The following is a 16,437-nucleotide window of genomic DNA, read 5'->3' as shown; positions in this document are numbered from 1 at the left end:
ACACACACACACACACACACACACTCATCTGATAGGTTCACACACACACACACACACACACACACACACACTCATCTGATAGGTTCACACACACACACACACACACACACTCATCTGATAGGTTCACACACACACACACACACACACACACACTCATCTGATAGGTTCACACACACTCATACACACACTCATCTGATAGGTTCACACACACACACACACACACACACACACTCATCTGATAGGTTCACACACACACACACACACACACACACACACACACACACACTCATCTGATAGGTTCACACACACACACACACACACACACTCATCTGATAGGTTCACACACACACACACACTCATCTGATAGGTTCACACACACACACACACACACACACACTCATCTGATAGGTTCACACACACACACACACTCATCTGATAGGTTCACACACATATACACACACACACACTCATCTGATAGGTTCACACACACACACACACACTCATCTGATAGGTTCACACACACACACACACACACACTCATCTGATAGGTTCACACACATATACACACACACACACACTCATCTGATAGGTTCACACACACTCATACACACACTCATCTGATAGGTTCACACACACACACACACACACACACTCATCTGATAGGTTCACACACACACACACACACACACTCATCTGATAGGTTCACACACACACACACACACACACACTCATCTGATAGGTTCACACACACACACACACACACACACTCATCTGATAGGTTCACACACACACACACACACACACACACACTCATCTGATAGGTTCACACACACACACACACACACTCATCTGATAGGTTCACACACATATACACACACACACACTCATCTGATAGGTTCACACACACACACACACTCATCTGATAGGTTCACACACACACACACACACACTCATCTGATAGGTTCACACACATATACACACTGGCACAGTTTTCTGTGTGTGACCTCGGACCTCTCCACTGTTTGTGTGCTATAGCTGTCAGTGACTGCAGTGCATTGTGGGACAGACCTGTGATTTCAGAGGAAGGAGGTACCTGCACAGAGAGACAGATGAAAGAGAGAAAACCCAGTCAAAGCAGAACAGATCAAAGCCACGCCTTCACAGAGACATTCACCAATCAGAACTCTAGCTCAGAGAGTGGGTTGACCAGAGGTGGAGCTTCTGCAGTATTGTTCAGTAGTGAGTCAAAGAAGACTCCGATCACCAAAGAGGAAGCCCTGTCCTCTATTCACGAAGACAGACGGAGTGAGCTGCAGTATTATGTGTCAAAGGTGAGAAACATAAACACACAATTAACATCATATACAGTACACACACACACACACTTACACGACACTTCCTGTGGCAGCTTCTGGAGTGTTCCCCTGGAGACCCAACGGAGGAGCCAATCAGAGAGCAGCGCTCAGCTGACATCACTGACCCTACTACGTACACACACCGCACACAAACTGCAGAGCTTCAGCAGGTGAGAAAAACACACTCACTCCTGTGGTCAGGAGTGATAAAAAGACAAACAATTATCACAAATGCTGTGTGTGTGTGTAGGTCTGGTGAAGGTGGAGTAAACACAGAGAGATCAAACCTGGAGCACAAATCAGATGACAAGACAGAGGTGAGCAACATGTCACAAGATTTGAACTACTATTTCTAGTCCTGTGTCTTTTCTGTTTCATGACCTGTGTTAGATTCTCTCACACCAGTCTCACAGCACTTTGAGCTTTTAAAGCGTCTGCTAGACGACTGTAAATATGAATGTAATGTTCTTCTGAAGGTCAGGAAGTGATGATGAAGACTGACTGCTTTCACGAGAACTCTGTGGTGTTGCTTCTGTGTTATTGGGCTTTGTGTAGGGAGTTGTGATTCTGATCAGTCACATCAGAGCAGTGATACAAACACTTGACAGGACGTAACCTCCAGCAACTCCAAACCCCCCCCGGAGTGCCTGTGTGCCATCCCATCATGAACATCTCTGAGACAGTCTCTCATGTCTGTTGTGTTTTACAGCTCAGATGTTTAGAATTAATTGGAATGAAATGAAGGAAACAGACACAGAACAGGGATTTCAATCAGTGAAGTCTTTATTTCAACAGTTTGTGTGTCTGTGTGTGTTTGTGTGTGCGTGTGTGTGTTTGTGTGTGTGTTTGTGTGTTTGTTTCTGTGTGCGTATGCGTGTCTGTGTGTGTTTCAGGTGTCTGTGTGCTCTCAGCGTGCCGGTTCTCATGTGGTTCAGAACAGAAGACCAGTGGGTCGCAGAGGCGGATCTCAGCGAGTGTGGAGATGATTTTTCTCTTCTCATTATTAATTTAATGAATTTAATGTATTTTCGTATGTTATAAAATGTTTGAAATAAAACTCTTACTGGACTTTACAGTTAAATGTGTTTGCTTGTTCAGTAGTCAGGGCACTGAGGAGGGATTTGCACAAGCCTTCCAGTGCACTGAAACGTTGGTTCCCTAAAAATTCCCACAATGCACCGCAAAACCCATGGAGCATCGACGCTTCCTATGTTCCCTTACCGGAAGTCGTATGACAACAAGTTTCGAAGACGTTTACCTGAAATTGCCAAATCTAAGAACGTCATAAAACAGGATATAACTTTTGAAAAGAAGAACACTTATTTTATTTTAAGTATAGACAGACGTTACTAGATAGGCAGGCAACACTTAACAGTTCAATTTAACAATCCACCAAATTTGTGTCGACACTCTTTCTTTGTTCTCTGTTTTTCATACTCACACTCAGGAACCTTTTCACCTAAGAGGTATTTCAAAAAGTACTTTTTCTATTGTAAAATATGGTTTTAAATAACATTAAAAAAAAACAGCTTTATTTATGGGGGGGGCACGGTGGCTTAGTGGTTAGCACGTTTGCCTCACACCTCCAGGGTTGTGGGTTCGATTCCCGCTTCCGACTTGTGTGTGTGGAGTTTGCATGTTCTCCCCGTGCCTCGGGGGTTTCCTCCGGGTACTCCGGTTTCCTCCCCTGGTCCAAAGACATGCATGGTAGGTTGATTGGCATCTCTGGAAAAAATTGTCCGTAGGGTGTGAGTGTGTGAGTGAATGAGTGAGTGTGTGTGCCCTGCGATGGGTTGGCACTCCATCCAGGGTGTATCCTGCCTTGATGCCCGATGACTCCTGAGATAGGCGCAGGCTCCCCGTGACCCGAGGTGGTTCGGATAAGCGGTAGAAAATGAAATGAAATGGAATGGAATGGAAAGGAACTTTATTTATGTTCATCAACAACTCGAAAACAAACAATAGGTTACTTTTCACTTGAATTACCACCTAAGCAGCAATAAAGATCTAAGTGCGGGTGAAACTGTGTGTGTGTGTGTGTGTGCGTGTGTGTTTTGTCATTATTTGACTCTTATCATGTTGATGTGATTCTGACAGCAACAGAAAAACAGAAGTGAGTCAAATTCATAACTCACCTGCGAAAAACTGAACCAATAATGTCCATGTGATGAGAGACTCATGATGATCAGATGATGCTACAGCACTGAAAATGATTAAAATAATTACTTTTCAAATCTATTTCACGACAGATGACAAAATACACTCTTTAATAATCCATCTGTAACATATTTCGTTAGATTACACACATTTTATAATTTAATCTATGTACTTTAGAATACTGTGGGAAATGAATAAGGTCTGAGACACAATGGGATCACCAAACAGAGGACTTTGCATTTTATTTTATACAATAACATCAATTTTACAGTTTTCCACCATTGGACATTGTAATCCACAAGTGTGAGTGTATGTCTCAATCCTAAAAAATCTGAACTGTAAGACAAAATGTCACAATTACCTAAAACTTAATTAAACCAAAAACTCACAAACAACTAGTACAAAACATTCAGGTACCAACAGACCATAAAGATGCAAGGCTGTACATTTATTTAATGTGGAAATCTGTATAAATTCAGTTCAGTTTGTCCAGTTTTGTAGAATATGTAACAAAATTATCATAATTTATCTTTGGACCCAGACACCTTTTATTTCATTAAAATATTTGTTCAAAAGAAGTTTAGTTTAAGATGCTTTTGCAGATTGTCAGAGTCAGAGAATCACAGACTGCTGTTTACATGAATTGCCCATTACAGTTTATTATGTTTAATGAAATAATGACGTTCAAATTCCAAGTAATCACTTTGGTAATCTAAAACACTTTTTGGATGCAACTATAATTTGATTACAACCCATTTAAAAGTAACTGAAATAAAAAGCAGTCACACTCATTTTGTATTTTAAGCACTTAAGTACACAAGGTGTAATATCATTACTCCCCTCAGCGCTGATAATAATCTTCCTTTGTGATTTCTTTTGGCACTATATACATAAACTTGCATTGAAAAATGATATATCGCGGTATTAACGTGTGAAGCACTTCCATCATTATAATGTTGACATTTGTATTCATTGGTAATAGTCTGATAACATTTAAACAGTGTTCAGGTCCTATTCTCCTTTAAGTGTTGGATGTTATTGTGATGAACAGGAGTCGGCGTGCAGCGGGTGGGATTGAGTCCAGATGAGATCTGAGCCTCTGACAAACACACAAAGCACTCAGAGTTTGTAGCGGCGGTGGGTCACCTGAAAAACATCAACAGATTTCACTAGAAACACAGTCCAGCACATCACTTCATACAGTACACATCTTTAGTCGTGAGAGTCCAAAACCTAAATGTCCGTCATCATTGATTCCCACATTTTTCTATGTGACTCACAAAAGAAGATATTTTGAGAAATGTCTGATCGGTTTTATGGGGTTCAATAATCTCACTCACGGGTCATGCCGCACAGGTAGCGTAAGCGGATTTTAGCTCCTCCCCAAACACAGCTAGCAGCTGGAAAAACCTCCGCCCCACTGGGTAGGCCTGCAAAGGCGATTCCCAAATAGCAGTTATCCACCACGTATCCCAGCATCCCTGCGTCTGCGTCCACAACCAGCAATATACGGTCCGGAGCACTTAACCTTTCGCTGGCTCCGCCCTCAGGGTACCTGCCCACCTCTTTCCCATCATGCCAGAGCTGACCAGTCGTGAGCTCCCACCCCCAAGAACATGAGTTTATGCCTATCAACGGAGTGTAGCCGGAGGCATGCAGGGGGCATTCGCGTGTGGCCACACCCAACAGGGCGTGGCTCCCTCTGTGTCGTGCCTCCCACAGCACCTCCCACATATGGAGCCCCGTGGCCACGCCCGCCGCCGCACGAACTGCATCGCTGCTCTGCTCCACGCGGTCACGGGTCACGCACACCCCCGATGGGCACATCTTTAGATTGGAAGAGATGTGAGTCTGGCTCCACTGGGATCGAGGGTTTCCATGGGCAACTGGGGGCGTGCCTAACAGCACAGCGAGACGAATGGGCGGGGCTACTGAAAACTGAGAAAAGAATGATGATGGTGATGGCGATGTTTTCTTTTTAACATGTCTGTCACTTAGCCAGCAGCACAGAATTAGACCCATCTGTTTGATATGAATCTCGACCAATCAAATTCCTGTCAAGGACACAAAACAAACATGACGTCACTAGAAACACTAGAGCAGAATAAACACATCATAATGCTTCCCTGGTTTCATCATAGTTTTTTGATTGATTTGTAACTGTATTGATGAATAAATACCTAATAATACATAATGAAATGAAATTGTGTATTTATGTTTTGCTTGTTTTAAACATAAACTTCATTTGTATATCTTCGGTCACTTTCCTAGTTTTCCAAGTAAATGTATCTTAAATATAAGAATTCGAAGAGAAAAATGCTAGGCAAGAAATTCCAACTGTTGTCGCGGTCAGTTACAGTAAAATGATAAACATAACGAACTTATTACAAGTTTTTCACTAATATTTAAACAACACTTTTTCATTCGTATATGATTTTTAATCACATCATTAATGCTTTCAATCGATCGAGTTATTATGAAACATAAATCATTATCAAGATGTTTTCCGAGAGCGGGTGTTTCTTACCGTGAGTGCGCGCGGAGTGTGCGAGTTTCCACTCGTTCGTGTCTCATTTAAACGTATCCCGAGCGCGCTCACGCGCCGTCGCCGTGACGTCACCGGTCAAGGTCGAAGCCGAGAGTGATGTCTGCGCAGCCGGCGATGACGTAGTTTGTAAACCAAAACTATTACTAGAGATTTCGTCCCATCGAGATTGTAAAGCACCAGTATGAGTGTACCAGTGTTAACATCAAAAGAGAGGAGATCGTCTAACAACAATAACTGAAGAGCAATGAGACTGTGTGACGTGTGTGAAACGGGTTTATTGGCATGAATATTGCAACAAAAATTATGTTTCTTGAGGTGTCGTGCTCATATCTCTGCATCACAGAGAGTTAAAGTAGTGGGCAGATGTTCAGATGGAGTTCTTTAAGGGTCAGAGGGTCACATGATCACAGCAGTTTATTGTGCTGAGCATACACACTATCACAGTACCTTAAAGGGATACTTTGGGAGTCAATGGGGGGCAAGATCTGTCTGGTTATAAGCATTCTTCTGAATATCTTTCTCTGTGTTCATCAGGACAAAGACATTTATACAGTTTTTGAACAACTGGAAGGTGAGGAAATGATGACAGAATCCATGTTTGGGTGAAGTGTCCTCTAACATCTGTCAGTGTCATTCACTTCATTACAGAAACAAGAGATTTCACGTGTGTGTCTCAGGGACATTTTCTCTCCACGCTCTGTTTTCGTCCTTCATCATATTCTTGTTTTGAGATCCACATCTGCTGGAAGGAGCCCTATAGACAGATGAGAGATCAAATACCTGTGTGTGTCAGTGTGTGCGTACATGTGTGTGTCTCACCAGTGAAGCTAGAATCCATCCTCCAATCCAACAGCTGAATCTTCTTTCTATAGAGCTGTTACAGGCAATGAGCTTCAATCTCATACTCTACAAACACATCCAAGAAGAGTTTGACATCAGACGTGAGATCAGATTGAGAAGAGTTTGAGATTAGACTGAGAAGAGTTCAAGATCAGATGTGAGATCGTTTGGAGATGGTGGTCTAGTGGGTTAAACCACTGAACTGGTAAATCAAAGGTTGCTGGTTCGATCCCAGCAGCCACCACCAGTGTGTCCTTGAGCAAGACACTTTACTCCATGTTGCTCCAGGGGGATTGTCCCTGTGATAAGTGCACTGTAAGTCGCTTTGGAGAAAAGCGTCTGCCAAATGACTAAATGTAAATGTCTAAATGTAGATGTGAGATCAGATTGAGATCAGACTGAGGAGAGTTACAGATTAGACTGAGAAGAGTTCCTCATCAGAAATGAAAAGTGTTTGAAATCAGATGTGAGATCAGATTGAGATCAGACTGAAAAGAGTAACAGATTAGACTGAGAAGAGTTCCTGATCAAAAATGTAAAGTGTTTGAACTCAGATGTGAGATCAGAATGAGAAAAGTTTGAGATCAGACTGAGAAGAGTTTCTGATCAGACATGAAAAGTGTTTGAGATCAGATGTGAGATCAGATTGAGAAGAGTTTGATATCAGACGTGAGATCAGACTGAGGAGAGTTTGAGGAACAGAGTGAGAGGAGGAACTCACGGGCGGTGCTTTTTGAGACAGTTCTCTGTTGAGTCTCTCTGTGAAGCCCTGCAGGAGTGTGTTCCCTGCAGTCACCACGCGCACACAGACACACACACACAAACACACACACACAAACTGAGCTGCTCTGTCACCTTTAGATCCATCACTTTTAAGGATTACTGTAATAAAATCTAGACACACTCACAGGTGCTTCAGACATCAAGATGGGGTGTAAACTGGGTGCAGATTTGATGTATTTAATGTTGATGTGATCGAGTATGACCTGAAAATCCTTCTTATCCTCATCTAATGGAGACAAATACAACACAATCAGAAGAACGGCAGTTGACATGAAGTGTGTGTCTGTGTGCGTCTGTGTATGTGCATGCGTTTGTCTGTGTGTGTCTGTGTGCGTGTGTGTCTGTGTGTGTGTGTGTACCTTTTTGTGCGTGGGTATGTCTGTGTGTCGTACTCATGCCGTTCTTAAATTAATCGATACATGCCAGTTATTTTTACCTTCAGTTTGACATTTTATATTAATGAGCCTTTACTTTCCATGTGCAGAAAGTTCAATGATCACATTTATATTTATATTTATTGAGACAGCAGAAGCTTAATTCATTCTGGTTTATTTTTATGCATCCATCAGTACTCTGTCATTTGAAAGCCATGTCGCCAACACCTGTAAAATTGCATTTTTCCATCTTAAGAATATATCTAAACTACGTCATATGCTGTCACTGTCAGGTGCAGAGAAGTTAATTCATGCATTCATGACATCAAGACTAGATTACTGTAATGCACTGTCTAGGTGGTTGCCCTGCGGGCCTATTACAAAAACTGCAACTGGTTCAAAACGCGGCAGCTCGAGTTCTTACACGTAGAAAAAAGTATGAGCATATAACCCCGGTTCTGTCAACCTTGCACTGGTTATCTATAAAGCATCGCATTAACTTTAAGATCTTGCTTATTACCTATGAAGCCCTACATGGTCTAGCGCCGCAGTATTTGAATGAACTTCTATTGTATTACAGTCCTACACGTGCATTACGCTCTCAGGCGTCCTGTCAGTTGGTAATACCTAGAATTTCAAAATCAAGTGCAGGTGGTAGATCGTTTCTTATCTAGCGCCTAAACTTTGGAATATTCTTCCCTGCACTGTCCGGGAGGCAGACACACTCTGTCAGTTTAAATCTAGACTAAAGACTCATCTTTTTAATCTTGCAAACACTACACTCCCATAATATTAATCCTCAGAGGATTTAGGCTGCATTATTTAGATCAACCGGAACCAGGAACACATCCAACAACAAATGAAGTACTTGTTGCATCAAAGAGTGCAGAACAGTACTCTACTCTCAGCCAGTCTTGTCTCCTTGTTCCAAGGTTACCGTAGGATACAGTTCATGCCCAGACCTGATGGCAGAGCTGAGAATGGGAAGCGGTGACCTGACAAGAGCTGAGATGATAGAGCTGGAAAAAGGACGCGGCAACTTGACACGATTTCACTACAAAATTTCAAATGCTATAAGATTGTTAATGATAATCTTAAATCTATAATTTACCTTATACGTAAGTTTATTTATTTTTTATTCAGCCTTGTTGTACAAGCACTGTTGAGCTTGTGCAGAGGCAGCAGCTTTTGCCAGAGGGGAACTGGAATCCCCTGGTTGGGCCTGGGTTCTCCTGAGGTTTTTTTTCTCGATTGGAGTTTTGGGTTCCTCGCCACCATTTGCATGTTGTTTTGCACTATTTGCCTGGCCGGGGGGGCTGCTTTAGAATTAGAAGGTAGACATAATTAATATTGCATATAAGAATTTATAGTCTGTTTGATATTTGACCTGTGGTTCTCTCTCCTTTATCTCAAATGTGTGCTTGCACTGTGAGTGTGTACGAGTGTGTTTGCGTGTGTGTGTCTATGTTGATGTGTGTAAGTATGTATGCATTTTGTGTGTGTGGAGCATTTGTATGTCTGTCTTTTGTGTTTTCACCTTTTTCTTGTTTTTACAGGTATATGCCTTTAGTTGTTTTACTTACAGTTGAAAGAAAAAGTATGTGAACCCATTGGGCTTACTTGGATTTCTTCATAAATTGGTCATAAAATGTGTTCTGATCTTCATCTAAGTCACAACAATAGAGAAACACAGTCTGCTTAAACTAATACCGCACAAACATTATACGTTTTCATGTTTTTATTGAACACAACATGTAAACATTCATAGTGCAGGGTGGAAAAAGTATGTGAACCTTTGGGTTTAATAACTGGTTGACCCTCCTTTGGCAGCAATAACCTCAACCAAACGTTTCCTATAGTTGCAGATCAGACCTGCACAACGGTCAGGAGAAATTTTGGACCATTCCTCTTTACAAAAGTGTTTCAGTTCAGCAATCTTCTTGGGATGTCTGGTGTGAATCGCTCTCTTGAGGTCTTGCCACAGCATCTCAATCGGGTTGAGGTCAGGACTCTGACTGGGCCACTCCAGAAGGCGTATTTTCTTCTGTTGAAGCCATTCTGTTGTTGATTTACTTCTATGCTTTGGGTCGTTGTCCTGTTGCATCGTCCATCCTCTGTTTAGCTTCAGTTGGCGGACAGATGGTCTTAAGTTTTCCTGCAAAATGTCTTGATAAACTTTGGAATTCATTTTTCCATTAATGACAGTAATCCGTCCATTACCTGAGGCAGCAAAGCAGCCCCAAACCATGATGCCCCCTCCACCATATTTCACAGTTGGGATGAGGTTTTGATGTTGGTGTGCTGTGCCTTTTGTTCTCCACACATAGCGTTGTGTGTTTTTTCCAAACAACTCAATTTTGGTTTCATCTGTCCACAGAATGTTTTGCCAGTAGTGCTGTGGAACATCCAGGTGCTCTTTTGCAAACTTCAAACGTGCTGCAATGTTTTTTTTGGACAGCAGTGGCTTCCTCCGTGGTGTCCTCCCATGAAGTCCATTCTTGTTTAATGTTTTCCTTATTGTAGATTTGTCAACAAAAATGTTAGCATGTGCCAGAGATTTCTGTAAGTGTTTAGCTGACACTCTAGGATTCTTCTTCACCTCATTGAGCATTCTGCGCTGTGCTCTTGCAGTCATCTTTACAGAACGACCACGCCTAGGGAGTGTAGCAACAGTCTGAATCTGTCTTACCGTGGACACGTGGACATCAAGGCTTTTAGATATACTTTTGTAGCCCTTTCCAGCTTTATGTAAGTCAACAATTCTTGATCGTAGGTCTTCTGAGAGCTCTTTTGTGCGAGGCATGGTTCACATCAGACAACGCTTCTTCAGAACAGCAAACTCAAAACTGGTGTGTGTTTTTTATTGGACAGGCCAGCTTTAATCAATACATCCAATCTCATCACATTGATTGGACCCCAGGTTGGCTGACTCCTGGCTCAAATTAGCTCTTGGAGAAGTCATTAGCCTAGGGTTTCACATACTTTTTCCACCCTGCACTATGAATGTTTACATGTTGTGTTCAATAAAAACATGAAAACGTATAATGTTTGTGCGGTATTAGTTTAAGCAGACTGTGTTTCTCTATTGTTGTGACTTAGATGAAGATCAGAACACATTTTATGACCAATTTATGAAGAAATCTAAGTAAGCCCAAAGGGTTCACATACTTTTTCTTTCAACTGTCAATATGTCCCATGTACAGCTGCTTTGTAACAATGAAAATTGTAAAAAGCTCTATATAAATAAAGTTGAGTTGAGAATCAGGTCATATGAGATGGAATATTGACACAGGTCATCCTGAGGCGGGGAGTTCCTCTTTCATTTGAATATTTTGTGTCATTTTTATATTTCATCTGCATGTGAAATTGTACAGTGTAGAGAATCTTTACCTTAGGACAGTCTTCACCTGCAAATCCTGCTCGATTGGAGAATGAACCAATGTCAAAGGCCAGAGCCCCAGCTTCATCTGTGTGAGAGAGAGAGAGAGAGAGAGAGAGAGAGATGAGATCATTATAGGATGTTGGTATGTATCAGGCATGGTAACACTCTGCAGGGCTCTCAAGTTTTGAAGACAGGCAAGAGTGACACTCCCCCCAACCCCCCCCCAGAAGAAAATATCTGACACATGACACTGACAATTTAACCAAATACAAAGTGTTTATTCAATTTCCATTTATAAAATTTGTCTCCTGACACCTTAGCCATCTCCTCCACCGTCTCATCATCTTCCACCTGCACTGTCTCTTCATCTTCCACCTGCACTGTCTCATCATCTTCCACCTGCACTGTCTCATCATCTTCCACCTGCATTGTCTCTTCATCTTCCACCTGCACTGTCTCTTCATCTTCCACCTGCACTGTCTCATCATCTTCCACCTGCACTGTCTCTTCATCTTCCACCTGCACTGTCTCTTCATCTTCCACCTGCACTGTCTCATCATCTTCCACCTGCACCGTCTCCTCCTCTGTCTCCTCCCCTAATGTGCCCACCATTTTCGCCACCTTCTCTGGGCCAGCATCCTGTAACCTGCTCTTTTTGGGGGGCTTTCCTCTCAGGGTGAATGAAAGGATGCTTAGTTGCCTTTATATTATAAATAGTTTTTCTGCGTGAGAAATACAATGTGTGGCGGGAGTGCGTGACAAAAGACCGAAATGAGTGACTGTCACGCTCAATGCGTGATACTTGAGAGCCCTGACTCTGTCAATACCTAATAATGTAATCATTCAGTCTCATCGTCATCTGAAATCCTGACTGTAGCACAGAACCACTACACTGCATGTGTATGATAGGGCTGGATGCTGGCGGATGCGGTTGTCATGGTACCGTGTGATTGGCACGTCTTACCTCCCCCGTACACTCCGCCGCTCATCGCGTGTGGAAATGCGGATTCCGCCACCGTTACCGGATATGCTCTGATCTTGTCTTCTGTTCACTCACAGACTAAAACGGAACCGAATATTCGCGCACGCGCGTACCTCTGCTGTGTCACCTGTCACGCGCCGCTAACGGTACCCGGCGAGTGTCTGTTAGATGAGAATACATACGGTTAAAATATGGTCGGTGATGAGGCATGCGTGTGTGTTTGGGTCATTGTCGGGAAACACCTCTATCCCGATTATAAAACACAAATCCGTACGCTGTGTGACGTAAGCAGCTGGTTTGTCGCGCGCTTGGAAGCTCCAGTACAGCAACCAGCAAACCACTTTACCTTCATCATACATTTGGCTAGGACTTAGGCTAAGGAGAACATTTAGAATTAAGATATTAATAAACCAGAGATTTTCCAAAAATATACTTTTTTTGTTTATCATCGTATGCTGTTTTGAGGCTTGACTTACAGTCCTACAGACACCGGCCACTAGGCGTCCACAAGATGACTTTTAAACTGCAGTAAAATAAGGTAAAACATCTAAAAATCGGATTTCATTGTTTGTAATTTTTTTAAGCAAAATACAGTTTTGTAGTTATGCAAAGCTGTAGAATATTTGTATAACTTGAATTATTATTGAAAAAGCATTGAAGTAAAAAGGTTGAGATTATCAGCTATATACATTGAAGGTGTTAAATGTATCATAGTTTAATTCTGCTGACTGAACAATCTCATAAGTATCAATACGTGTGTGAAAAAATGTGTATGTGTGTTTAAGGTTCCGCCCCGGTGTCCAGTTCGCCCTAGTGACGTCACTCGCTGGATTCGGACTGCTGCGCGAGGTCGGGACGGACGGGCGGGGGGCGCGCGCACACACCGCGGCCGGCGTCGACTTTATCTATTTATTTTTTATGCTTTATTCCCGATAAATATCATCATCAGCCCCCAAACACACCGATTAATCCCCACCGGCGCGAGCTCAGCGTCACTGGCCGAATTGCGTGAGATCAGACGCGCGCGCGCGCGGCCTCCGTCAAAAACTTTCTCACCGGCGCTCGTGACAGCAGCGGGAATGACTAGCGGCTCTGAGATTTAACGAGAACGGAATTTTCCCTAAACACTGAAAATATCGTCAAAGTTAGTTAGAAATCTGTAGAAATACAGTAAATCTGACAAGACTCCAGCCTCGCCTCGCGCCCCCGCCCGTGCCCTCCGGTTTAACTGTCGGTTAAAAGTCTCTCATCAGACCGACACTTCAGCTCGTCTGATTCTTCTGAGGAGCGTCTGACCGACACAAGGACACACACACACACCAAACACACGTTATTCTCTGAAGGGGGTTCACTTTCCTTTAATCCAGGTATGTGACTGAACATTAGTACTTGTTTAACGTTATTTCATCGTTGATCTGACTGAAAGTTTTATTTATGCGTTTATTTAGAAACATTAAGAGACAACAAACTAATGCTGTGTGTGTTTGTGTATATTGTGACAGCTGGAGCAACTAACAACAGCAAACACACGCAACATTCTCTCTCTCTCTCTCTCTCTCTCTCTCTCTCTCTCTCTCTCTCTCTCACTCTCTCTCTCTCTGTCCCTCCCTCTCTCTCTCTCTCTCTGTCCCTCTCTCCCTCTCTCTCTCTCTTTCTCTCAATTTTCAAATTCAAATGTGCTTTATTGGCATGACAATTGTTACAATGTATTGCCCAAGCATTTATAACATGTACAGTACATCTAGAACAGATGAAAAACAAACAATATACATCAAATCAAACAATACACATTTTAGAAATAACAAAACAAAACAAGAACATTTTGTATGTGTGTGTGTACATTTGTGAGCGCATCACTGATTGGTCGACTCTCCCTTTTGTTATGGCAGGCATCAATGTATTGTGCTGCTAGTAAAACACAATCCTGTTTCTCTCCTAATAAATATTGGAGTTGTGTACTGTTGTCTAATTTCCTGAAGTCAGGGCAATTGATTTCAAATTTGGGATAGAATTTTCTTCTAATGTCTTGATAGTTTGGGCAGTTGATGAAGAAGTGTTGTTCTGTCTCTACATCTCCTCGCTCACAGTATGGGCAGATGCGGTTCTCTTTAGGTAACCAGTTCTGTCGATGTCTCCCCTTCTCTATGTGAAGAGTGTGATTGCTCAGTCTGTATCTCGTCATTGTTCTTCTTAATTTACAATCTTTCACTGTACTCAGATATTCTGCTGTTGTATAATTTCTATCTAGGGTCAAATAACATTCAAGTTTACTTTGTTTTCTTGTTGATTCAGTCCAGTAAGTCAGGTAATTTTCTTTTTGTACTTTTATCATGTGATTGGGTTGAATGTTGTGTATGAGTGTGTCAGTGTCGTGATGTTGAGTGTTGTTAGTTGTGTTAGTTTGATTTTGTAGTTTTAGGATCATCTGAATCATTCTACTTGTTTCAGTGTTTAGTTCATGGTGTTTTAGGGCTTTAAAGTGAAACGAGTTGGGTTAGGGTTAGCGTTAGCGTTTTTGAATGCGCATCAGTAGAGGATATTGACCCAGTTCTGCTCTACATGCGTTGTTTGGTGTGTTTCTCTGCACTCTGAGGATACTCCTACAGAACACAGCATGTAAGGCTTCAATCGGTGTTTTGTCCCATGTGTTGAACTCATGGTTCAGGAGAGGACCCCACACTTCACTGCCATACAGTGCAATCGGTTCTAAAACAGATTGAAATATTCTCAGCCAGATTCTAATTGGTATTTCAATTTGGATCGATTTTTTGATGCTGTAAAAAGCCTTTCTTGCTTTCTCTTTCAATTCATTCATGGCCAGCTTTATAATAATTATAATTTAGTCATTTTGCAGACGCTTTTATCCAAAGCGACTTACAGTGCACTTATTAAAGGGACAATCCCCCTGGAGCAACATGGAGTAAAGTGTCTTGCTCAAGGACACACTGGTGGTGGCTGCTGGGATTGAACCAGCAACCTTTGATTTACCAGTTCAGTGGTTTAACCCACTAGACCACCATCTCACCTTTAGGTTTCCAGTGGCACTTATTTTCAACCCCAGGTATGTGTAGTTTGAAACGTGATCAATTTTGGTGGCACCAACGGTGAAATTTTGTGTTTTTCCCTGATTTCTGGGTCTTTTCTGGAATGTTAATATTTTGGTTTTGCTAGTGTTAATATTGAGGGCCCAGGTCTGACAGAATTTATACAAAGTGTCTAGGCTTTGCTGTAGACCCTCTTGAGTTGGAGATAGAAGGACCAGATCATCAGCAAACAGCAGAAACTTTATGTCTGGAGTCATGTAGAGTGAGACCAGGTGCAGTGTTTTGTTCTAGGAGTTTTGCCAATTCATTAATGTAAATATTGAAGAGGGTCGGTGATAGTGGACATCCCTGTCTCACCCCCCTTCCTTGAGGAAAAAATTCTGTTTGTTTATTCCCAATTTTGGTTGCACATTTATTGTTTTGATACATAGTTTTAATAATGTTGTATACATTACCCCCAATGCCTGATTCTAGAAGTTTAGACAGCAGACCTTCGTGCCAAATTGAATCAAAGGCTTTTTGGAAGTCTACAAAGCAAGCAAATATTTTTGTCTTTTTTTATTAATGTATTTATCGATCAGGGTTTGTAGTGTGAAGATATGGTCTGAGGTTCTATAATATGGTAAAAAACCGATCTGACTTTTGTTTACGACGTTATGTTCTGTAAGGAAGTGTATGAGTCTTGTGTTGATGATGCTGCAGAATAATTTCCCCAGATTGCTACTCACACAGATCCCTCTGTAATTATTTGGATCTGATTTGTCACCACTCTTAGAAATGGGCGTTATGAGTCCTTTATTCCATATGTCTGGGAAATATCCAACATTTAAAATCAGGTTAAATAGTTTCAGTATGGCCAGTTTGAATGTGTGATTTATATTTCTTATCATTTCATTTAGGATGCCATCTAGTCCACTTGACTTTTTTGCTGTCAGCTTCTGCATTTTATCAGTGAGCTCTTTTTCAGTGATT

General features: G+C 41.9%; 4 protein-coding genes across 5 annotated transcripts in view; 2 read left to right on the top strand and 2 right to left on the bottom strand.

The window, feature by feature from the left end:
- Positions 1-2,430, top strand: part of cntrob (centrobin, centrosomal BRCA2 interacting protein) — a 25,536-nt gene extending 23,106 nt beyond the window's left edge. Inside the window, 4 exon segments of the mRNA XM_056733798.1 lie at positions 1,036-1,331; positions 1,409-1,525; positions 1,606-1,672; positions 2,249-2,430. Of these exon segments, the coding sequence (XP_056589776.1) occupies positions 1,036-1,331; positions 1,409-1,525; positions 1,606-1,614 (422 nt within the window). The 3' untranslated portion in view covers positions 1,615-1,672; positions 2,249-2,430.
- A 1,315-nt stretch (positions 2,431-3,745) lies between these two features.
- On the bottom strand, positions 3,746-6,682 carry si:ch1073-228j22.2 (SPRY domain-containing SOCS box protein 2). Of its 2 annotated transcripts, XM_056732585.1 has the most exons (3): positions 6,040-6,682; positions 4,853-5,566; positions 3,746-4,658 (listed from the first exon to the last, which is right to left on the bottom strand). In XM_056732585.1, exons 2-3 carry the CDS (start codon positions 5,532-5,534, stop codon positions 4,534-4,536), a joined length of 807 nt encoding a protein of 268 aa, XP_056588563.1. In that variant the 5' UTR covers positions 5,535-5,566; positions 6,040-6,682; the 3' UTR covers positions 3,746-4,533. The 2 variants fall into 2 exon arrangements, with proteins under 2 accessions (XP_056588563.1, XP_056588564.1); XM_056732586.1 differs by lacking the exon at positions 6,040-6,682 and having other exon boundaries at positions 4,853-6,033.
- Positions 6,316-12,941, bottom strand: actl6b (actin-like 6B). The gene is made up of 7 exons (XM_056732497.1): positions 12,404-12,941; positions 11,448-11,524; positions 9,359-9,376; positions 8,043-8,085; positions 7,622-7,803; positions 6,880-6,966; positions 6,316-6,814 (listed from the first exon to the last, which is right to left on the bottom strand). The coding sequence occupies exons 1-7, from the start codon at positions 12,426-12,428 to the stop codon at positions 6,734-6,736; spliced, it is 513 nt and encodes a 170-aa protein (XP_056588475.1). The 5' UTR covers positions 12,429-12,941; the 3' UTR covers positions 6,316-6,733.
- Positions 12,942-13,240: 299 nt separating this feature from the next.
- si:ch73-375g18.1 (kinesin-like protein KIF1C) overlaps positions 13,241-16,437 on the top strand; it is a 35,527-nt gene continuing 32,330 nt past the window's right edge. The window contains exon 1 of the mRNA XM_056732583.1: positions 13,241-13,788. The gene's annotated coding sequence lies outside the window, so the exon portion shown is untranslated. The remainder of the gene's footprint in view (positions 13,789-16,437) is intronic.

This window comes from Triplophysa dalaica, chromosome 20 (genome assembly GCF_015846415.1).
Source record: "Triplophysa dalaica isolate WHDGS20190420 chromosome 20, ASM1584641v1, whole genome shotgun sequence".
Taxonomy (NCBI): Eukaryota; Metazoa; Chordata; class Actinopteri; order Cypriniformes; family Nemacheilidae; genus Triplophysa; species Triplophysa dalaica.
Note: the sequence above shows the minus strand (reverse complement) of the source record. Positions and strands in the feature narration are given on the sequence as shown.